The 25,121-nt window shown below is 43.6% G+C and overlaps 1 protein-coding gene across 1 annotated transcript; it reads left to right on the top strand.

Annotated features, from left to right (window-relative positions):
• The first annotated feature begins 3,126 nt into the window (after window positions 1-3,126).
• LOC121546995 lies at window positions 3,127-19,190 on the top strand. The gene is made up of 10 exons (XM_045209920.1): window positions 3,127-3,330; window positions 3,418-3,489; window positions 10,415-10,533; window positions 14,407-15,307; window positions 15,436-15,619; window positions 15,904-16,332; window positions 17,503-17,685; window positions 17,732-18,309; window positions 18,588-18,840; window positions 18,990-19,190. The coding sequence occupies exons 1-10, from the start codon at window positions 3,283-3,285 to the stop codon at window positions 19,082-19,084; spliced, it is 2,862 nt and encodes a 953-aa protein (XP_045065855.1). The 5' UTR covers window positions 3,127-3,282; the 3' UTR covers window positions 19,085-19,190.
• Window positions 19,191-25,121: the final 5,931 nt, after the last annotated feature.

The following is a 25,121-nucleotide window of genomic DNA, read 5'->3' as shown; positions in this document are numbered from 1 at the left end:
ATCAGACGTATAGATTACAACACTGATAACTACTGTTGCCGTGATATAATTGATTAGAAAAAAAATCCCTTCCTTTTCCCGTTTGGCAGTGCGTCGCCCATATCGCCCTATTGAACAGGCCGCCCCTGAATATTGATAACAGGTGATAGATATTATCAGTACAATTAACATACTTGGTAACTTCACCTATCTTCAGTTAGACTGAATGTTACTGTACCTGACTGAGCTTGTTTACTTTGCTGAATGAAGTCTATTAATCTAGTAGTCCACTGCAATCCCACCAATTTACTTATACAATGGTAGCCAGCATATAGAAGGTGACCTGTCTGGATCTGAAAATCACATACTGTAGGAAAAGTAACCACATTTGGGGATAGATACTCCGCCGACAATTTACCAATATGGCCTTGTAGTAATACAACTATATGAGTCATAGTCGAGAAATGCAACACTTGCATTTCTAACCCGGTGAAAAAAGTGCAGTACCTCTAAAACCCACGAGAGGGAACTATTCCTGCTTTTTCAGACCGACGTCTCCAACAAGTTCATGCTGCTGTTGTTTCCAAGCAATGCCTCCATTGCTCTCTCTCCAAACACACACACGACACACACACACACACACACACACACACACACACACACACACACACATAGACACACACAGGCACACTGTGCCTGGCTTGCACTGAGGGGGGTTTCAGGTTTACAATGCACTGCTGTTGATGTCTGGCCAGTTCCTCTCTCCTTGTGAGGTACAAAAGGGTCACAAAGCAGCCTTCTGGCACGGCTTTATAACATACACTGTTCTGGCCTCCACAATAACTCCTAGCCTCTCTGGTGTATGCTAAAGACTGTTCTCTACAGCTATATAGCCTTTATCAGTTCTCTATGGTCATCTCTGTCTTCACAATAGGACTGTTAAGTCACCTGGCAAGAAGAGCTGAAGCAGCTCATCTGATGAATGGCCCCAGTTCTCTACAGAAATTCCTTTGATATGTTTATACTTTGAAGGGGATATAATGGATGAAAATCTCCCTCATGTCACTTGAGTCCTACACTGATTTTGAGCCATAGTCGAAAAACTGCTCAAGTATCATTGGCAACATTCTCCTGAAATACATGTAGGCCTATTTCACAAAACAGTGTTGTGGTTTGGTGCATCAGTGTATTAAATTACTGTAACAATCATATACAGTACCAGTCAAAAGTTTGGACACACCTACTCATTCAAGGGTTTTTCTTTATTTTTACTATTTTCTGCATTGTAGAATAATAGTGAAGACATCAAAACTATGACGTAACACATATGTAATCATGTAGTAACCAAAAAAGTGTTAAACAAATCTAAATATACTTTATATTTAAGATTCTTCAAAGTAGCCACCCTTTGCCTTGATGACAGCTTTGCACACTCTTGGCATTCTCTCAACCAGCTTCATGAGGTAGTCACCTGGAATGCATTTAACAGGTGTGCCTTCTTAAAAGCTAATTTGTGAAATGTATTTCCTTCTTAATGCGTTTGAGCCAATCAGTTGTGTTGTGACAAGGGTGGTATACAGAAGATAGCCCTATCTGGTAAAGACCAAGTCCATATTATGGCAAGAATAGCTTAAATAAGCAAAGAGAAATTACAGTCCATTATTACTTTAAGACATGAAGGTCAGTCAATCCGGAAAATTACAAGAAGTTTGAAAGTTTCTTCAAGTGCAGTCGCAAAAACCATCAAGCTCTATGATGAAACTGGCTCTCATGAGGACCGCCACAGGAAAGGAAGACCCAGAGTTACCTCTGCTGCAGAGGATAAGTCCATTAGAGTTACCAGCCTCAGAAATTGCAGCCCAAATAAATGCTTCACAGAGTTCAAGTAACAGACACATGTCAACATCAACTGTTCAGAGGAGACTGTGTGAATCAGGCCTTCATGGTCGAATTGCTGCAAAGAAACCACTACTAAAGGACACCAATAATAAGAAGAGACTTGCTTGGGCCAAGAAACACGAGCAATGGACATTAGACCGGTGGAAATCTGTCCTTTGGTCTGACGAGTCCAAATTTGAGATTTTTGGTTCCAACCACCGTGTCATTGTGAGACGCAGAGTAGGTGAACAGATGATCTCCGCGTGTGTGGTTCCCACCGTGAAGCATGGAGGAGGTGGTATGATGGTGTGGGGGTGCTTTGCTGGTGACACTGTCAGTGATTTATTTAGAATTCAAGGCACACTTCACCAGCATGGTTACCAAAGCATTCTGCAGCAATACGCCATCCCATCTGGTTTGTGCTTAGTCGGACTATCATTTGTTTTTCAACAGGACAATGACACAACACGCCTCCAGGCTGTGTAAGGGCTACTTGACCAAGAAGGAGAGTGATGGAGTGCTGCATCAGATGACCTGGCCTCCACGATCACCTGAACTCAACCCAATTGAGATGGTTTGGGATGAGTTGGACCGCAGAGTGAAGGAAAATCAGCCAACAAGTGCTCAGCATATGTGGGAACTCCTTCAAGACTGTTGGAAAAGCATTCCAGGTGAAGCTGGTTGAGAGAATGCCAAGAGTGTGCAAAGCTTTCATCAAGGCAAAGGGTGGCTACTTTTAAGAATCTAAAATCTATAATACATTTGTAATTGTTTAACACTTTTTTGGTTACTACATGATTCCAAATGTGTTATTTCATAGTTTTGAGGTCTTCATTATTATTCTACAATGTAGAAAATAGTAAAAAATAAAGAAAATCCCTTGAATGAGCATGTGTGTCCAAACTTTTGACAGGTACTGTACATTATTGTAATTCAAAATAGATGATAGACATAGTCTATTTGCAAGTGTAAATAAATGTAGACTGTATTTATAGGCTAACCATTGCCATTGTCATTTATGTTTTGGTAATAAATACATGTAGGTATCTTTAATTACGCAGGAGTCAAACAAATCAAACATAATTTTGCTGACAATTAGCTCTATGTTGATGTTTTCGCTTGGTTATTTGATTATCGGATATACGCGTGAACAAAGAGAGCGCAGCGCATCACCTGTCACACAGTGTGACAACTTTCGAACTGTAGCCTACAGTAGACGCAACAATACGCACAATCCATAACAGTATCTTCACAATCAATTTCTATGGAGATGGAATGTTTGATTTCTCTAGAATGTCAGAATGTTAGCTAAAAACATTAGTTTGCGCCAACCCAAGCACGAACACCTTTGCGAATTAGCTACAATTACTCATCTTTATTTTTAGTTATTGTCAAAAGTCCATCTATCATTTCCTCAAATAATTAATGGATTTTAGCAATAAAAACCCGAGTGCCTCTTCTACATCTGCACAGGTAAATCCTATGATTTTATTTTAGTTTTAATCGTTCAATTATGTCCTTGTAGAAAGTATAGTACTGATATGTTGTTATGTTCTCAAGATGTTCAGTTCGAGTACTGAATACCTGCAGACTGTAGAGCGCTGCTGGGACAAGAGTTACTACAATGAGCAGGTAAAATTAAATAATCTTAATTTCAGAAAACACTTATTTCTGAAGTGTATGTTACAGTGGAGTAAATGTTTTTTTTTTTGGGCATGAACGTTATTTATAATAAGGGTTACGTGGAGAAATTCGGACATCTCTGAAATGAAAATGGATGTCCCTCCCTTCCGCAAAACATATTTGACCTAAACCCTCCTTTGAATGCTTAAAAGAAGTGACACTCCACTATACCCAAAATAATAACTAAAACAAAGTGGATAGCAGAGAACTTGTCTACCGTTTTCCCTAACTTCTTGGACAGACCAGAGCCTTAGATATGCAGTTTTATAAATTGTTCTTCATCCTGTATGCATTACATGGCAACGTGGGAATTTTGATAGCGCATAGGGCTGTGGGTCAGTAGGTTGTGGGTTTGCAGACCACCGTGGCAACCTGGTCTCAGAGCATTTCGTATTATTCTGTACGATAATATGAAAACGTTCTATTTAGTATGATATGTTACGTTTTGTATGGTATGTATTAATTTGGGGATGTCCATCACCCATTCCGTATGATATGATACGAATTACAATTCTTATTATATGTTACGAATTTGCCAAATGTACAATTTATTACGAATTTGAAAAACGTATGATATGTTACGAATTCTAGTTAAGTGGCTATCGTTAGCTAAGCTAGGGGTTAGGGTTATGGTCAGGGTTAAGTTTAAGTGTTAGGTTAAAGGATTAAGGTTAGGGGATGGGGACGGGATAGCTAACATGCTAAGTAGTTGGAAAGTAGCAAAAAATGTGTAAATAGTTGAAAAGTTGCTAATTGCATAAAATGCTCAAGTTGTCCGTGATGAGATTCAAACTCGCAACCTTTGGGTTGCTAGACGTTCACATTATACGCTCCACTAGGGTTGAATGGCGGGAACCCGGTTACCGAGATTTACTGAGATTTACCGCCCAAAACCACTCCCTTTTCCCAGGATAAATAACTGTGAGAAATGGTAAATTATAATACATTATTTATATCAACAGTATGACGTAAAATGGAACTGTTAAATTACTGTATATGCAATGTCTAAATCTGGCTTCTCTATGGCCTTCTCTCTGCATGATCAATCATCAACGCTCAGGGTGGGGACAGACAGCCCATCTCAGTATGGAGCACAGTTCGCAACGCATGTAGACCTATCATCTCATCATGGTCACTTTTCTTTTGTGACACAGGCCTAAATTTGCTACAGCATAGCCTATGCTACAGTAGTATAAGGACCAAATGTGTGTCTAATTTACACATTTCCATCTGGCTTTCGGGGGTCACTATATTTTCTAATTGGAAATATATATTTTTGAAATTGCAGCTGCAGAGTTTTAAAACAGCCTATCACTCTAATATCATTGCTTTAAAATCAGAGCATGTACATGCAGTCTCTCTCCATCCATTCCATTCAAATTCCATCCAAAATAGATCATCCTGTTTCAGATATACAGTATATACTGTATATATAGCCTATATATATATATATATATATATATATATATATATATATATATATATATATATATGTGGAAAAAATTAAGAGACCACTGCAAAATTATCAGTTTCTCTGGTTTAACTATTTATAGGTATGTGTTTGGCTAAAAATAACATTTTTGTTTTATTCTATAAACTACTGACAACATTTCTCCCAAATTCCAAATAAAAATATTGTCATTTAGAGCATTTATTTGCAGAAAATGACAACTGGTCAAAATAACAAAAAAGATGCAGGGTTGTCAGACCTCAAATAATGCAAAGAAAATAAGTTCATGTTCATTTTTAAACAACACAATAGTTTTAACTTAGGAAGAGTTCAAAAATCAATATTTGGTGGAATAACCCTAACAGCTTTCATGCGTCTTGGCATGCTCTCCACCAGTCTTTCACATTGATGTTGGGTGACTTTATGCCACTCCTGGCGCAAAAATTCAAGCAGCTCGGCTTTATTTGATGGCTTGCGACCATCCATCTTCCTCTTGATCACATTCCAGAAGTTTTCAATGGGGTTCAGGTCTGGAGATTGGGCTGGCCATGACAGGGTCTTGATCTGGTGGTCCGCCATCCTCACCTTGATTTACCTGGCTGTGTGGCATGGCGCATTGTCCTGCTGGAAAAACCAATCCTCAGAGTTGGGGAACAATGTCAGAGCAAAAGGAAGCAAGTTTTCTTCCAGGACAACCTTTTACGTGGCTTGATTCATGCGTCCTTCACAAAGACAAATCTGCCCTATTCCAGCCTTGCTGAGGCACCCCCAGATCATCACCGATCCTCCACCAAATTTCACATTGGGTGCGAGACACTGTGGCTTGTAGGCCTCTCCAGGTCTCTGTCTAACCATTAGACGACCAGGTGTTGGGCAAAGCTGAAAATTGGACTAATCAAAGAAGATGACCTTACTCCAGTCCTCTACGGTCCAATCCTTATGGTCTTTTGCAAACCTCAGCCTGGCTCTTCTTTGCTTCTCATTGATGAAGGGCTTTTTTCTCGCTTTGCACGACTTCAGCCCTGGCCCTAGGAGCCTGTTTCGAACCGTCCTCGCCGTGCACTTCACCCCAGCTGCCGTTTGCCATTCTTTTTGTAGGTCACTTGATGTCATCCTATGGTTGTTGAGTGACATTCGAATGAGTTGGCGGTCATCCCGGTCAGTAGAGAGTCGTTTTCGCCCTCTGCCGGTCTGTAGCTTTGTTGTCCCCAATGTCTGCTGCTTGACCTTGTTCTTATGAACCGCTGTCTTTGACATTTTAAGGATGGAAGCAACCTGACGCTCACTGTATCCCTCTGCCAGTAAAGCCAGAATTGAACCCTTCTTTTCCTCACTCAAAACTTTCCCTTTCAACTATTTAGGCATGGTCAATAGTTATTTTTTGATTAATATTACTTTTGAGGTACTATTAGCACTGTTTTTGCCATCCAGCTGGTCCTATTGCAAGAGGATAGTGATGACCACAGCAGTGGTTTTTATACTTTTCCTCGTTAAATAAGATTTGGTTCATGTGATCACCTAATCAGTACCTAATTCAGTAGAATGAGGTGTGCCTGTGTTGGAATTCAACAGACACTGGAATGGAATGGCTGTCATACATGTAGAGATGCTGATTTAAGAAAAATTTGCAGTGGTCTCTTAATTTTTTCCAGAGCTGTATGTCCTAGCCTACCTCTTTCAGGTAATACATTCAATGCAGTATTAGCCTTATATTTAGCTAATGAATGATGGGTTATGCATAATAAGCTTCTCTTGTTCAATATGCACGCAACTGTGCTCCATTGGCCTCTCTCTTTAAATAACATTCCTTAGCTCTTGGAGTCCCATGCAGGAAAAGCTAGACTAGAATAGCTTGCTGGCCTTTTTTTTGTGCATTTCTTATACCAATAGACTGTTCGAAGAGGGACGCAAGCTCTTGTTTGCTGAATGTTAAATATAGCAGCCAACAGAACTCACATGTAGTTTGAAAGAAGAGCGAACACGCTATGGTGGTAGGCTATAGCAGTTATTTTATCAGACCCATAACATTTTCGTGAAGTGAAGTGAAAGCCGTCTGCATCTAATTCTAGTCACATATTATTCAAGCATGTCATAAGAATGATCAAGATAAGGACAACAAAACTTATTTCATTTAACTGTTGAAAGCGAAGGAATGAAGCAACAATAGAGAGAGAAAGGAGGTAGGCTAATAACATTAGGGGAAATATTATGAAAGGTATATATGTTTTAGCCTACTAATTATACATATAGGCCCTATTATATTTACAAATTAAAATCAAATTCGCTACCCTATATTTGTAACTTTGTAGGCCGCATGTGCTGCACCAGAATTGCATGTTCTCTTCTGCTTTATCATGGTTTGAACGAGGTGCGTCATTCCAGTCCATATAATACAATACAGTACAGTAATACAGTTCACACTAAAAAAGATTAGCCTACTGGAGCTTGTTTCATTTATTTACCCAAGGGAGCATATAGCTAGCTACATCTATGGGCTTTTATGTTTTTCTATCGTGCGTAATGTGCAATAGCCTATAACCCTATATCATATACAGTATGTAATGGATAACGGCACAATCATTAAACATTTTTGGGCTTGTGCTCATAGAATGTCTTAAATGTAGGTATTTAAATGTATTTAATGTATGGAGCATCAGGCTCAAGTAGCATCAGGCTTGAATTTTCAAACAAAGCTGTCTGGGTGGTTTAATACATCATCCACAGCATAATTATTAACTTGACCATGCTTAAAGAGATATTCAATGTCTGATTGCTATTGTTACCCATCTACCAAGCACTGCCCTTCTTTACGACGCTTTTGAAAACCTCCCTGGTCTTTGTAGTTGAATCTGTGCTTGAAATTCTATACTTGACTGAGGGACCTTACAGATGTTGTATGCATGGAGGACAGAGGAAAGGGTAGTCATTAAAAAATCATGTCAACCCCTTGAGACCTTGGGACTATAAGGTTCTATCTGCGCAAAGCATAGTTCTGAGATATTGAGCATCAAAGTTTTCACATCGCAGATCTCAGAACTGTTTTGTAGTGAGTTCTTATTTCATAACCCACTAAGGTCTTCGCCTTAAAGGTACCTAAAGTGCTGAGTATCAAAATTCTAAGACATTTGTAAATCCGTTTTTTTAGGGGGGGTGCAATCGCAGATAGAACCTTATGGCTCTGAAATGAGGGTTCTATCTGTTAGAGAATGTTACAATTCTTTCAATTTCAATAGAAAAGTACAGACATTTAATGATTAAATAAAAATAATACCCTTCTTTCTTTCTAATCACATCATCAAATGTATTAATTCATGTTCATCACACATTTGTTAAAGTGATAGTTCCCTAAAATAACAAATACACTATATCCTATGGATAACTAACAACATTGATAAAGCTTAGCTCTGGATGAGTAAACTGATATATTTTTCTGGTCTCTGACACCCAAAGTCAGTAAACTACTTGCTATTAATCAATAAAATGTGATAAGTATGTAATTTTAGTGAAATATCCCTTCCATGGAGGTTTTCATATTGACACAGAACAATACAAAAACAGCAATGCCTCTCCTAAGGGCTCTAAAGCACCTGTATTTATTCATTTTACCATAAAGAGCTTATGGCCATTCTTCTGAAAAAGTGGTGCAAAAAAAATCTAAGTAAATGCTAAATGTATAGTTTTGAGATAATGGGTATTTTTCAAGTCCCAGATCTCAGAACAGTTTTTTGATGTCTTCCTTTTTCATGACTCAATACAGTGCCTTCGGAAAGTATTCAGACCCCTTTACCTTTTCCACATTTTGTTAAATTACAGCCTTATTCTAAAATGGATTAAAACAAATGTGTTCCCTCAGCAAGGTGCTTCAACAAAGTACGTAAATGTGATATTTCCGTATTTTGTGCTTGTTATGTCAAGGGGTGGAAAAATTCAAGGGGTCTGAATACTTTTGTTACATTACAGCCTTATTCTAAAATGGATTAAATAGTTATTTCCTTCTTCAATCTACACACAATACCCCATAATGACAAAGCAAAAACAGTTTTTTAGAGAAAAAAAAGAAATACGGAAATATCACATTTACATAAGTATTCAGACCCTTTACTCAATACTTTGTTGAAGCAGCTTTTGTAGCTACAAGCTTTTGACGCTGCAAGCTTGGCACACCTGTATTTGGGGAGTTTTCCCATTCTTCTCTGCAGATCCTCTAAAACTCTGTCAGGTTGGATGGGGACGTCGCTGCACAGCTATTTTCAGGTCTCTCCAGAGATGTTAGATCGGGTTCAAGTCCGGGCTCGGGTTGGGCCACTCAAGGATATTAAGAGACTTGTCCCGAAGCCACTTCTACGTTTTCTTGGCTATGTGCTTAGGGTCGTTGTCCTGTTGGAAGTTGAACCTTCGCCCCAGTATGAGGTCCTAAGCACTCTGGAGCAAGTTTTCATCATGGATCTCTCTGTACTTTGCTCCGTTCATCTTTCCCTCGATCCTGACTAGTCTCCCAGTCCCTGCCGCTGAAAAACGCACAGCATGATGCTGCCACCACCATGCTTCACCATAGGGATGGTGGCAGGTTTCCTCCAGACGTGACGCTTGGAATTCAGGCCAAAGAGTTAAATCTTGGTTTCATCAGACCAGAGAATCTTGTTTCTCATGGTCTGAGAGTCCTTTAGGTGCCTTTTGGCAAACTCCAAGTGGGCTGTCATGTGCCTTTTACTGAGGAGTGGCTTCCTTCTGGCCACTACAATAAAGGCCTGATTGGTGGAGTGCTGCAGAGATGATTGTCATTCTGGAAGGTTCTCCCATCTTCACAGAGGAGATGGAGCTCTTTCAGAGTGACCATCAAGTTCTTGGTCACCTCCTTTATTTTACCCTTATTTTACCAGGTAAGTTGACTGAGTACACATTCTCATTTACAGAAATGACCTGTGGAATAGTTACAGAGGAGAGGAGGTGAATGAATGAGCCAATTGGAAGCTGGGGATGATTAGGTGGCTATGATGGTATGAGGGCCAGATTGGGAATTTAGCCATGACACCGGGGTCAACACCCCTACTCTTATGATAAGTGCCATGGGATCATTAGTGACCACAGAGAGTCAGGACACCCGTTTAACGTCCCATCTGAAAGACTGCACCCAACACAGGGCAATGTCCCCAATCACTGCCCTGGGGCATTGGGATATTGTTTTTTAGACCAGAGGAAAGAGTGCCTTCTACTGGCCCTCTAACACCACTTCCAGCAGCATCTGGTCTCCCATCGAGGGACCAACTAGGACCAACTCAGCTTAGCTTCAGAGGCAAGCCAGCATTGGAATGCAGGGTGGTATGCTGCTGGCACATCCCTAGTGCAAACCCTGCCCACCTGTCAATTCAGACCGGCTAAAGCAAACTCTAGGTTGTCTTATAGGCTACATGATTTGTCTTGCAGAAGAAGCTGATGAAGCAGTTTCTGGTGCTCCAGAGACAAGGCGTCCAGAGTCATGTCCCTCACCACACCACTGTGGAGGACATGAGCAACTGGCTTGTTAAGAACAAGACCCTGGAGCAGTGAGTACAGCTATTTGTACTATGTACCATAGAATTAGGAATTAGAATACTAGAATGGACATGAACCTCCTTATGACAGTATAAAATGTCAGCCATTTTGGTAAGGGAGTTGGTATGCCAGTTGTCAGCCAGTGCTGTGATAAGATATTGTGTAAAACAAATGAATTTGAAGATTTTCTGCACAGTATGTTTGTTAGCTACCTAGACAGTTTATGTGGAATGATTCCAAAAAAGATTCTAACTAACTGCCAATATGCCAACATTCCATACAAACAATCTAGTCAATCCACAGCCATACACTGGCTGAAATCAGTTGATGATAGGACTAAGACAAGTTGTAAATGAGAAAAGTACTGATATTGTATCATATTATAACACTCACTAACACGACTCTAGATAGACCCAGATGCAGACACAGGAGGCAGACAGTTCAAATCTCAGATGTTTATTACAAAACAGGGGGGAAGGCAAAAGGCAGGTTAAGGGCAGGCAGAGGTCAGTGATCCAAGACAGCATCAATCAGGGACAGAACGGCAGGCAGACTCAGGGTCAGGGCAGGCAGAATGGTCAGAACCGGGAGGACTAGAAAACAGAAACTAGAGATGCTGGAAAATGGGAAAAACACGCTGGTAAGACTTGACAAGACAAGACGAACTGGCAACAGACAAACAGAAAATGCAGGTATAAATACACAGGGGATAATGGGGAAAATGAGAGACACCTGGTGGAGACAAGATCAGTGTGTGACAGTGGCACCCTACCCGGGCACATACCTGGTTGACCGGGGTGCCGGCGGCAGAACTCCGAAATGAGGGCTGAGTCCAGGATGTTCCTAGCGGGGACCCAGCACCTCTCCTCTGGGCCATAACCCTCCCAGTCAACCAGGTACTGGAATCCCCTGCCCTGAGATCGAACACTCAGACACTCCTGGAAACAGGAGACAAAGAGCTGTGAGACAGAGGTTTAATCCTAGACACATGAAAAGTGGGATGTGTACGGAGGGTGCGGAGGGTGCGGGGCAAAAGAAGACAAACAGCAGAGGGGCTAAGAATCTTAGAGATGAGAAAAAGGCTGATAAAACGGGGGGAAAGTTTGCGGGACTCCAACCGGAGGGGCAGATCCCGAGTGGACAGCCATACCCTCTGCCCGAGACGATAGCGGGGAGCAGGGCTCTGGTGGTGGTCCGCCTGTCGCCGATACCTGGAGGTGGTCTTCAGAAGAGCGGACCGGGCTCTCTTCCAGGTACGGCGACAGCGGCGGACGAACATCTGGGCCGAGGATATGCTGACCTCTTCCTCTTGCCAAGGGAAGAGTGGGGGCTGATATCCCATGGAACACTCAAAAGGCGAGAGACCAGTGGCCGAGCAGGGAAGGGTGTTGCGGGCGTATTCCATCCACACAAGTTGCTGGCTCCAGGTGGTGGGGTTGGCTCTGACTGACCGTTAGACTGGGAGTGAAAACCGGAGGACAGGCTGGCCGACGACCCAATGAGGATGCAGAACCTCAGTGGTGTTAAGACGATGGGAAAGGAAAGTGCAGGGATGAAGCTTTTGGTCCTGGGCAGAACGCTAGGACAGGACAGACCCCACTACGACGTCCGAGGCGTCGACCTCCACCACGAACTGACGGGACGGATCCGGATGGATTAAGATGGGAGCTGTAGTGAATCGATGCTTGAGGTCTGAGAACGCCCGGTCAGCAGCTGGAGACCTCGTGAACGGGACCTTGGGAGAGGTGAGTGCTGAAAGGGGGGAAGCCAGGGTGCTGTAACCCCGGATGAAATGGCGGTAGAAATGTGCAAACCCCAGGGGCAGGCTGCGCCAACTTCAGGCAATGAGCATGGCAGAACGGGCTCCAACCCTTGATAGAACCAACAGTCCAGTCGATAAGGGGATTGTGCCTCTGGAGCAATGAAAACTCAAACACCACGGGTACCTGAGGAGATTTGATGAGCAGAAATTGCATAGACTCAATGTGGTTACCTGACACTCACAGGATGATAGGAACCGTATTGTGGGTGACTCTACCAATAGAGCGCCCATCCAGCGCTCTGACATCCATGGGAATGGAGAGGGGTTGAGTGGGGATTCCCAGCTCTGACACCAGGGTAGTATCCATAAAACTATCGCCGGCCCCAGAGTCAATGAGTACCCAGAGAGATTTAGACCGGTCACCCCACAGCAGGATGGCATGGAGAGGGGTGTGAGTAATGGGAGATTGGAAATTCTCCGTATGGCCCACCATACCACCCGGGGAAGTCGGGTAACCTCGGATTGTCTCGGTAATGTAGACGCCGGGGACTTCCAGGATTCCTCGGCGGCGAGATGGGATCCTTGAACGAGCGAGTGTGACTGGGAACAGACCTCTTCTCCCTCCTACGTTCCCGTAGCCGCCCATCGAGCCGTATGGTCAAGGCAATGAGAGAGTCGAGATCCATGGGAAGCTCACGGGCTGCGAGCTCGTCTTTAACCTATAATCCGATAATCCGTGAAGGAACATGTCAAATCGAACACCTTTTTCAACTCTGCCATGAACTCCTCCAGACTGAAGCACACGGTGGATTGTTGCTCCCACACCGCCGTAGCCCAGGCGAGAGCCCTCCCGGACATCAGCGTTATAAGGTATGCTATCTTGGAGCGGTCCAAGGGAAAAGAAGAGGGCTGCAGCTCGAAGATGAGGGAGCACTGGGAGAGAAATGCCTGACAGGTTCCTGAATAGCATTCCTGAGGAGGTAAGCAGGGTTCTCTGGAAGCCAGGGTAGGCTGGGGAGACGCGCTGCTTACAGTGGGGTTACTGAGAGGCTGGGAGGTTACTGTAGTGGCTGGCTGCCTAATAGACAATCCGCGGAATTGCTCAAGCAATGTATTGAAAGTGCGGTCATGGTGTTCCACCAAGGTCTGGAATCCTTCCATAAGATTTTTGGGATGAGTTGGACCGCAGAGTGAAGGAAATGCAGCCAACAAGTGCTCAGCATATGTGGGAACTCCTTCAAGACTGTTGGAAAAGCATTCCAGGTAAAGCTGGTTGAAAGAATGCCAAGAGTGTGCAAAGCTGTCCTCAAGGCAAAGGGTGGCTACTTTGAAGAATCTAAAATCTATAATATATTTTGATTTGTTTAACACTTTTTTGGTTACTACATGATTCCATATGTGTTATTTCATAGTTTTGATGTCTTCACTATTATTCTACAATGTAGAAAATTGTAAAAATAAAGAAAAACCATTGAATGTGTAGGTGTGTCCAAACTTTTGACTGGTACTGTATATTTATTTATTTATTGCTCTTTACTTGTCAGTGTTCCCAAATAGGACATTATTTGTCTTTTTACTTAAACATGCAAACACCATCAGATAGAATTCATAGCAATCAGTGCACTGGGTTAGTCAGATTTGATGAAATATACATGTAACAGAACAGATGACCTGGAATGACATTCACTCTCACGGGATGGGTTACCAAAAATACAAAACTGAAAGCCACACCCCCAATAAGCCACAAATATAACTGCATTGAGGCATATGTCACTGTGCTTCTATGGTTATATGCACCATGCCACTGCTTATTTCATTTGTTCATTTAGCAAACAAGACAGCTCATAATTCAGTGCCTTCATCAGTCAACACATCTATATTTTAGCTTTAGTGCAACATTTTCTCTCAGCCTCATGGCAAAAATGTGTAGAATTGCAGGAAGTTTCTGGACCACCCACATTTTTGCACTAGGCAAGTCAGTTAAGAACAAATTCTTATTTCCAATGACGGCCTACACCGGCCAAACCCAGACGACAACTGTATACAGCATATTTCTTACAGAGGATGCATTTCAAAGTGCATAAAAGTGTTTCCTCTTGTCTCTCTGGCTTGTATATTTTAGAAACCCTGAGGTCTGCGATGAGGTTGTAAGAGCTCTAAAGAGCATTTCCCGGAGCCTGGCCTTCCAGCCGTACTCCAAGCTGTGCTGTCCCTCTAAGGTGGTGGTGGACATCGTGCCCAGGCTGCTCCAGGCCCTCTGGTCCCGCCAGATGGAAGGCCCCTGTGACATGTCCTCCATGGCCCTGAGCAACATGAGTGTCACCAAAGTGCTGGCAGTAGTGGATAACCTCTCTGGAGTTCTGAAGGCCCTTCCTGTCGCTCAGGTCTACTACTCACGTTCCACTGGTGTCAGGATGGTCCACTCACTCAACCGTAAGATCCAGTTCCTAAGCAGCCCTGAGGACCTTAGGAGGACTCTTTTAATCCAAAGTTCCACCCTGATCAGCACCATCATTGAAGCTGTGAGCACGAAAGTCCAGAGGATGTTTGAAGCTCCTGCTGACTACATTCCATTAAGCTCTATCCGCAGCTGGCTATCAGAGCCAAAGGCGAGCGAGGTTCGTCCAAAGTGCTCTGACCAGCTGGTAATCTCCTCGGAGCTCCTGAGGACCATCATTGGTCTGATAGTTTATGTAGTCTTCGAAGGCCACCTAGAGGAAGACATCAACCTTCATTACTGGCCCCTCATAAATGACATAATCCACCAGCTGTCACTGTGTGGGGTCAAAGTCACAAAGAGAGCGAGCAAGGCTAACTGGCATCTTGGCTGGGACCAGATCCTTGAGATGGTGACAAACATCCATACCCATCTTCACCACTACACTGGCACAGAGCTGGTACTTAGGTTTGCAACATCTGCCAGGGCCACCATGCTAACGAGGCACATGGTTCACCATGTGGTCGAGGAGCTGGTAAAGCTGAAGGACTTGGATGAAGGGACAACAGCTTCAGGGAGCAGTGAGGTAAGCAATGATTACAAGTGTTTATCTTTATGAAAGTCCACTCATTCAAAACATTTTTGTTGTCGGTAAAAAGAAGATCTGAAATGTTGCAAATGTTCTGTTAAATATTATATCCTTGTTGCTTTCAGTCTGTGGACGTGAACCTGGCAATCACCGACCACTTTGTCCCTATCCTTGTCAAAGCGGTGGACTGGCTTCAACCCCTGGCCACTACCCCAGCGGTGGACATAGCAGCACCCCTAATCACTAACTCAGTCAAAGTGGACAACATCACAACAACCCTGACCACTACACCAGTTGACCTCCAGTCAGGTGAGTTAAATTGACACTAATCACTTTGACAGGTTATCATTTCTTACTGTAATAGGGCCTCCTGTAGCTCAGTTGGTAGAGCATGGCGCTTGCAACGCCAGGGTTGTGGGTTCAATTCCATGGGGTGGCAGTATGAAAAATGTATGCACTCACTAACTGTAAGTCGCTCTGGATAAGAGCATCTGGTAAATGTAATATAACTTATTAGCTAATGTTTTGTAACTAGACAATTTCGTAATTAAGTTGTGTTTTTATGAGATTGATCTTCTCCTTCTAATTTCAAGGGGATGTTGTGGTCAAACACCCAGCACCCTGCATTCCAACTGCAGGCTTTGCCACGGCACCATGCATACTACCCCCAGGCTTTGCCCCGGCACCATGCACCCCACCACCAAGCTTTGCTCTTGCATCCTGCACCCCACCACCAGGCTTTTCCCCAGCATCCTGCCCCCCACCACCAGGCTTTTTCCCGGCATCCTGCCCCCCACCACCAGGCTTTGCCCCAGCACCCTGCATTCCACCCCCAGGCTTTGCCCCGGCACCCTGCACCCCACCACCAGGCTTTGCCCCAGCACCCTGCATTCCACCCCCAGGCTTTGCCTCGGCATCCTGCACCCCACCACCAGGCTTTGCTCTTGCATCCTTCCCCCCACCACCAGTCCCTCCCCCGTCCATCCTGAGACACATTGTCCTCCGGTTCTTGGAGAAGTCAGGTGAGTTACATTGACACAATCACTTTGACAGGTTATCATTTTTCACTGTAATAGGGCCTCCTGGTGCTCAGTTGGTAGAGCATGGCGTTTGCAATGCCAGGGTTGTGGGTTCAATGGAGTAAAAATAATGTATGCCGCTAACTGTAAGTCGCTCTGGATAAGAGCGTCTGCTAAATAACGTAAATGTAATATACATGTCGCCTCCCCTTGCTTAATAGAAGCAATAGAAGGCCTATTGTGCTATGTTATGTAACTGGACCAATAGATGTGACTTTTGTAAGTAAATCAGGTGTTAAATGAGGTGACTTGCCACTTAAGTTTTTATGAGACTGATCTTCACTTTGCCGCCACCAACAGGCTGTGCTCCGGCACACTGCATTCCAACCGCAGGCTTTGCCACAGCACCATGCATTCCACCCCCAGGCTTTGCCCCGGCACCCTGCACCCCACCACCAGGCTTTGCCCCAGCACCCTGCATTCCACCCCCAGGCTTTGCCCCGGCACCCTGCACCCCACCACCAGGCTTTGCCCCAGCACCCTGCATTCCACCACCAGGCTTTGCCCCGGCACCCTGCACCCCACCACCAGGCTTTGCCCCAGCACCCTGCATTCCACCCCCAGGCTTTGCCTCGGCATCCTGCACCCCACCACCAGGCTTTGCTCTTGCATCCTTCCCCCCACCACCAGTCCCTCCCCGTCCATCCTGAGACACATTGTCCTCCGGTTGTTGGAGAAGTCAGGTGAGTTACATTGACACAATCACTTTGACAGGTTATCATTTTTCACTGTAATAGGGCCTCCTGGTGCTCAGTTGGTAGAGCATGGCGCTTGCAATGCCAGGCTTGTGGGTTCAATTCCCACGGGGGCCAGTATGAAAAATGTATGCACTCACTAACTGTAAGTCGCTCTGGATAAGAGCATCTGCTAAATGACGTAAATGTAATATAACTTGATGTCATCGGCCTCCCCCCTTGCTTGGGGAACAATAGAGAAGCAACATAGAACAAAAGAGCCTACCCACACTTGTGCTATGTCATGACATACCTGGACCACCTATTGAGATGTGACTTTTGTTAAGTAAATCAGGTGTTAAATGAGGTGAAAAGGAGACTGGAGTGCCACTTAAAGTTTTTATGTAAGACTGATCTTCACTTTGTCCGCCACCAACAGGCTGTGCTCCGGCACACTGCACCCCACCACCAGGCTTTGCCCCGGCACCCTGCACCCCACCACCAGGCTTTGCCCCAGCACCCTGCATTCCACCCCCAGGCTTTGCCTCGGCATCCTGCACCCCACCACCAGGCTTTGCCCCGGCACCCTGCACCCCACCACCAGGCTTTGCCCCAGCACCCTGTATTCCACCCCAGGCTTTGCCCACACCCTGCACCCCCACCACCAGGCTTTGCCCCAGCACCCTGCATTCCACCCCCAGGCTTTGCCTCGGCACCCTGCACCCCACCACCAGGCTTTGCCCCAGCACCCTGCATTCCACCCCCAGGCTTTGCCTCGGCATCCTGCACCCCACCACCAGGCTTTTCCCCAGCAACCTGCACTCTGTCGCCATGCTTTGCAGCTAATGCCATGCCAGGCTTTGGCACGAAAGTCATCCTGAAACTAATGGTCCAGCTATTCCTGGAGAGGCTCCCTCCTGCATCAGAGGACCTTGTGTCAGAGTGCCTCACTGTCGCCGATCGTATCTGCACGCTGTTTCAAAGCATCACCGCCAGATTCCGCAACACCATTAATGAGGACCTGGAGAAATGTACAGACTCTGACAGTAAGCAGTACTGGGCTTACACCTTCTACTGGGAGTACATGAAGAGGTACCCATCATCCCAGTGCCTGGGGATTGAAGCCTTCACATGTGATGAGGAGAGATGTTTAGTGGTGGCCAACTTGTTTGCAAAGAAAATGTACCCCAAGATGTTCCTCTCAGCAGAAGACTTCGACACGGCTGAAGATTCAGGGAGCAATGGAGTAAGCAATGATTTCAAGTGTTTATCTTTATAAAAGTCCACTCATTCAGTTATCTCTGATACTGCACTGTCGGAGCTAGAAGCACAAGCATTTCGCTACACCCGCTATAACATCTGCTAAACACGTGTATGTGACAAATCAAATTTGATTTGATGATTTTATTTGATTTTATCCAAAAATGTATTGTTGTCGATATTGGTAAAAAAAGTAAATCTGCAATGTTGCAAATGTTATGTTAAATAATAAATATCTTAAATATTTAATATTTTTGCTTTCAGTCTGTGGACATGAACCTGGCAATCTCCGACGAATTTGTCCCTAACCCTGTCAAGGTGTTGGAGGTGCTTCGACCCCTGTCACTGCCAGACATCAAAGAGCCCTTGACCACTATCCATGACAAAGTGGTGGACAACACAACAACAACCCTGGTTGCTGCCCCAGTTAAGGTGGACAACATCACAACACCCCTGGCCCTGACCATTAACCCAGTCAACCTCAAGGTTACGGATGAACCAGTTGACCTCCAGTCAGGTGAGTTACATTAACACAGATCACTTTGACAGGTTATCATTTCCCTCTGTAATATAAGGTATTAGCTAATGTTTTATTATAACTAGACAGTTTTTGTAAATAATTTAAGCTATTGTGTGAGATTGATCTTCTCCTTATATAATTTCCAGAAGATGTTGTGGTCATCAAACCAAAGAAAAGCAGAGTCATGAGATTCTTCCGTCGACTTTTCTGCTGCATGTCCAAAGATGATTTCAAGGTGTGAACCTGACCAGCTTTTCAGCTGATGACTTCAGATCACACACACACATTTACATTACATTTACATTTTATCCAGAGCGACTTACAGTTAGTGCATACATTTTCATACTGGCCCCCCTGGCCATCGAACCCACAATCCTGGCGTTGCAAGCTCCATGCTCTACCAACTGAGCTACACGGGGTCACACCTTCAGCTCACACACTTATATGTGCGCACGTAACACACACACACACACACACACACACACACACGCACACACCACAGTTCTTTAAAATGTTTGAGTGTCCCATGTTAAACATTTCTCATTACTTTTTTCCTCATTAAATATTTTAAGAACAAGTTATTTTGTCTTCATTCAATGTTGACTGTTTTTACTATTTACAGTAGCAATCAATTATGATTGTTATTTTTGTCAAATACAGTTTCAATTCACATTTCATCACAAACTTAAATTACATATTATTTATGCATCAACAACATGTATTGAATGTGTGTTTAGACTGAGTTTCCTACTGTACTTCTTCAGTTTTCCAGCAGAGGGCAGTCTTGTCTAATATCTGAAGTCATGTCTGTTACAGTAATTCTGATGGCCTTGTGTCTTGGTGTATATGTTTTTAGTCATTATCATGTACTATAAAGAATACTACATTGAAATATATGGATATAAACTGACAAGCATGACCACAGTACAAAGAACAATGGTCTGTATGTGTATGCTATTAAGCTATTAGTCTGAAAGATAGGGCCATATCCAACAATGTTTCCCTTTCTTTGATTGCAACATCTGTATGGGTAATCTCCAGGGGTCCCTGTTGGACTAGATAGATTATGGAAACCAAAGAAAGCTTTACAGTTTACTCTGTAGCAGGGATCTGGTTCATTTCAGTTTCAAGTGATTATGATGACCACGCCTCTCACTACATGATGTGTGGGGGCTGTGGAGAGACTGGGAACAAGACCATGGGAAGAACTAGTAGGAAAACGTTGAGACACATCAACTACAGTGCCATGCAGTACATCGGTCAAGAGTGGTGCCTTTAAAAAAATAACTGATGGAAGATACTGTACTGTATTTAGACTCCAGTCTGATTCCCACACCTTTCAACAGCACAACACCCCCGAGACCCGTGCAGGCGCAGATCTACAGCTCCCGCCAATGCCCTCGGTCCAGGTTTCCCACTTCTTTTATTCTGTGATACACACACCACACCCCCCCCCCACCCCTTACCCCTGCCCAGCCCGTCCCACACGTACACAAACACACACCTCTCCCTGTCAAATTAGCAGTGGTTCACAGGGCTGGGGGGGGGTGAGAAGAAGCCTGGCACGGAGCTACAGTGAGAGGCAGCGGAGGGCCTGATTGAAAGGCTTCCGAGAATTCTCTGGCTTTGTTGTGTAGTTCTCTCCGCAGCGTACAGGAGACGAGTAATGGCTTTAGCAGGGCCAGGTACACAAAGCTCCTGTGGCCACAAACCGGAGCTCGACAAACTTTACTGTTGACATCTGGAATTTCTTTCCTCCCTTCTCTTTTTTTCTTCTTCTTCTCTCTCCTCCTTTTTTTGATTGAGGGGTGACTCACTGGTGTTCCAGCTTGTACTGTATCCATCATCGTAAAGGCGTCAGCTGGCTAAATGTAGATGTTTTGTTTGCCTGTCCATGGTCATGTACTGTACTGTATGGTTTTATCATGCCCTCTTGTATGTTTGACTGAGGAGAACACTGCAGTTGCCTGACTGTGTGACAATCCTTCACGTTGAAACCGTATAACATACACAATCCATGTCTCAATTGTCTCAAGGCTTAAAAATCCTTCTTTAACCCCGTCTCCTCCCCTTCATCTACACTGATTGAAGTGGATTTAACAAGTGAAATCAATAAGGGATCATAGTATTCACCTGGATTCACCTGGTCAGTCTGTGTCATGGAAAGAGCAGGTGTTCTTAATGTTTTGTATTCTCAGTGTGTATATATATACAGTTGAAGTCGGAAGTTAACCTTAGCCAAATACATTTAAACTCAGTTTTTCACAATTCCTGACATTTAATCCTAGTAAAAAATTCCCTGTCTTAGGTCAGTTAGGATCACCACTTTATTTTAAGAATGTGAAATGTCAGAATAACAGTAGAGAGAATGTTTTATTTCAGCTTTTATTTCTTTCATCTCATTCCCAGTGGGTCAGAAGTTTACATACACTCAATTAGTATTTGGTAGCATTGCCTTTAAATTGTTTAACTTGGGTCAAATGTTTCGGGTAGCCTTCCACAAGCGTCCCACAATAAATTGGGTGAATTTTGGCCTATTCCTCCTGACAGAGCTGGTGTAACTGAGTCAGGTTTGTAAGCCTCCTTGCTCGCACACATTTTTTCAGTTCTGCCAACAAATGTTCTATAGGATTGAGGTCAGGGCTTTGTGATGGCCACTCCAATACTTTTAATTTGTTGTCCTTAAGCCATTTTGCCACAACTTTGGAAGTATGCTTTGGGTCATTGTCCAGTTGGCAGACCCATTTGCGACCAAGCTTTAACACCCTGACTGATGTCTTGAGATGTTGCTTCAATATATCCACATAACTTTCCTTCCTCATGATGCCATCTATTTTGTGAAGTGCACCAGTCCCTCCTGCTGCAAAGCACCCCCACAGCATGATCCCACGGTTGGGATGGTGTTCTTCAGCTTGCAAGCCTACCCCTTTTTCCTCCAAACATAACGATGGTCATTGTGGCCAAACAGTTCTATTTTTGTTTCATCAGACCAGAGGACATTTCTCCAAAAAGTACGATCTTTGTCCCCATGTGCAGTTGCAAACCGTAGTTTGGCATTTTTTATGGCGGTTTTGGAGCAGTGGCTTCTTCCTTGCTGAGCGGCCTTTCAGTTTATGTTGATATAGGACTCGTTTTACTGTAGATACTTTTGTACCTGTTTCCCCCAGCATCTTCACAAGGTCCTTTGCTGTTGTTCTGGGATTGATTTGCACTTTTTGCACCAAAGTACGTTCAACTCTAGGAGACAGAACACGTCTCCTTCCTGAGCGGTATGATGGCTGCGTGATCCCATGGTGTTTATACTTGCGTACTATTGTTTGTACAGATGAACGTGGTACCTTCAGGCGTTTGGAAATTGCTCCCAAGAATGAACCAGACTTGTGGAGGTCTACAATTATTTTTCTGAGGTCTTGGATGATTTCTTTTGATTTTCCCATGATGTCAAGCAAAGAGGCACTGAGTTTGAAGGTAGGCCTTGAAATACATCCACAGGTACACCTCCAATTGACTCAAATGATGTCAATTAGCCTATCAAAAGCTTCTAAAGCCATGACATCATTTTCTGGAATTTTCCAAACTGTTTAAGGGCACAGTCAACTTAGTGTATGTAAACTTCTGACCCACTGGAATTGTGATAAAGTGAATTATAAGTGAAATAATCTGTCTGTAAGCAATTGTTGGAAAAATTACTTGTGTCATGCACAAAGTAGATGTCCTAACCGACTTGCCAAAACTATAGTTTGTTAACAAGAAATTTGTGGAGTGGTTGAAAAACGAGTTTTAATGACTCCAACCTAAGTGTATGTAAACTTCCGATTTCAACTGTATATCTACGCCCATGGGGAGATTCCAAAGGGCATTTTAAACTGTCCTACAGCCAACCTGATCAGAGCCAGCTGAGGTGAGATAGGATCTAGTTTCCTGTGTGTTACAGGCTGAAAGAAACCACTACACACACATCTAAGAGAAGACTGACACTGACACCCACCCACAACATGACATGAAATATCGCCGGAAATGTAAATAACTTTTGGTATAGGTTGTAAAGTTTGATAAATGTGAGTGTATTATTTTTTTTGTAGCTTGGATGATTTGTTTCCTCTGGTCCATGTGCAGGTAGGCCTACAAAATGAGTGGGTACAGACCAGATACTGTAAATATATGTGTTTCCAATCTACTGTACCACCATTTACTGTATAGGACACCAGTCTTCACAGCCTTACCTTTACATAACTATTTAAATATAAAATATTTAAGACACAGTATTAACACAACACTGGATAGGCCTATCCAATCAAGGGTCATGCTGTCTGCCTTGCTTTGGAAAAGGTGTCCCTCAAATCAAGTCAACGTTCAACGAACATTCAATATTACCAAGCTAATCTAGTTGCCTGATAACGAATTACATAATTGGTTAATTAATTTCCTGTCGAATCGAGGAGAAAATTCACATTAAACTGGAGTGGAAGATGAATGTCAACTGTACCAGTTTCGACCACTAGAGGACACTGTTAATTTGCTTTTCTCTGCGAAGCTCTAACTTCCACAGACGAAGGCCCTGTCCAGTAACAACTCCTATCCCACTACCCCCTAAGCACATGTATATTTCGGGGCCAGGTGGAACTAACATAACCTCTCAGCTAGAAATGATCACTGTTTAATGTTGTTTGGATATCATACTTGTTTGATATTCGCTAGGGTAGTTTGTTCCACAACTATGTTACAGTGCTTTTGAAAAGTATTTCCTGAAGTAGCCAACCGTAGCAATTAGCTCAGACTCTCAACGATGTTGTGTTGAATTGCAGACACACTGGTTAACCATACTGAACTCTCATATTATATGCATAGTGTATGGTTGACGGGACCTGTAGCATACTTTCTGTGTTTGATCTCTTCGCATGCAACCTCTGTGCCCTCTGGTAAGTGATACTCTGGGACGTCAGTCAGTTGTGTAGAGATAGGCTACTCTACTGTGTGCCTACTGTAGAGATAGGCTACAGTGTGAGCTGGCTTCCCATTGACAGTTTGGGTCAAAGTTCTAATAAGGTACAGGATATGAAGTTATTATGATATGTTGTGATTTGATCTGATGCCTAACTCCACCCACTACCCACTTCATGTAGAGCTCAGGTATAAACCAAATATTATATGTGTATTGTCTGATTGGTGTGGCCATTCTACTACTGTTATACAGTAGCCTAAATAAGGGGCCTCTTTCAGAGGGCCAGCAGCAGAGATAAGGCCTTGTCTCTCACAGCCCAGGGAGCCTAGGGTAGTATGGGTCAGTATGGGTCATCCTGTCAGCCAGCAGAGACTGATGGAGGGACTAATCCCACTGCTGTCATGAAGATGGATCAGATGAAAACACAAAAACACCCGCCCTGCCCCCCGACCTGGGGGCTCAGACTGACAGAGACAGGTTTCAAAGAAAACTTGAGTGACTGACACACATGCATGCATGCGCGCACACAATAAATAGGCATCAAGGGAATAGGAATTATGGGAATTAGAGTTGAACCATTCTAGTTGGTTGATTTTATTAAATCAAATGGTACAGATTGAAATGGCTGCTAGATTTGCAATCTATAAACAGTAGCTAAAACCAATAGCTAAACTTACTCATTGCACACACACACACACACACGCACACACACGTACCCTGACACACAGATGGCCCCCGGTCTGACCACAAGTGGCGTCTAACCCCTGCACCCGGTGGTGAGCTAGAATTACTTATATATTTTTTTTTTGTGAATAAAAAGATTGCCACTAAAAAAAAGGGATGCTTCATAGGTCAACTATTTTCTGGGTAAATGGAAAGGGGTTGTGTTTGACCTCAAACACTTCACGCTCTCACTGAGGCAGGCTGTGTGTGTATGTGTGTGTGTGTTTTTGTGTGTGTGTGTGTGTGTGTGTGTGTGTGACAGACGGTGGAGGTGAGGTCCACTGAGAGAGGTCAGGAGCAGTATGGGGACAGGGAGTGGAGGAAGAGAGTCATCTCAAAACTATGAACACGTCAGGTTTACTCAGAAACATTCAGTTCTCTTCTGTGGAAGTGTGGTTGTGTACAGTTAGTGGGTCATGGAGAAAGTGAAATTGAAACTGCAATATGGTAGTTTGAGGTAAAAAAAACAACAACGTAGAAATGTATTTTAAGTACAATGATAACTCCGAACAATATTGTACAATACCATGACCAAGGGCTTTGAGTGGTATATAGATCTGGTTTTACGGATATTTCATTTGACTTTATTGTAAACAGACATATATTTTTGGTG

Source organism: Coregonus clupeaformis, chromosome 31 (assembly GCF_020615455.1).
Source record: "Coregonus clupeaformis isolate EN_2021a chromosome 31, ASM2061545v1, whole genome shotgun sequence".
NCBI lineage: Eukaryota > Metazoa > Chordata > Actinopteri > Salmoniformes > Salmonidae > Coregonus > Coregonus clupeaformis.
Note: the sequence above shows the minus strand (reverse complement) of the source record. Positions and strands in the feature narration are given on the sequence as shown.

Excerpts from the sequence above, each read along its gene's own strand:
- LOC121546995 (XM_045209920.1), top strand. The coding sequence starts at position 3,283 with ATGGATTTTAGCAATAAAAACCCGAGTGCCTCTTCTACATCTGCACAG. Across the intron at positions 3,490-10,414 it reads AGAGTTACTACAATGAGCAG|AAGAAGCTGATGAAGCAGTT; the intron begins GTAAAATTAAAT and ends TTTGTCTTGCAG. Across the intron at positions 15,308-15,435 it reads CAGCTTCAGGGAGCAGTGAG|TCTGTGGACGTGAACCTGGC; the intron begins GTAAGCAATGAT and ends TGTTGCTTTCAG.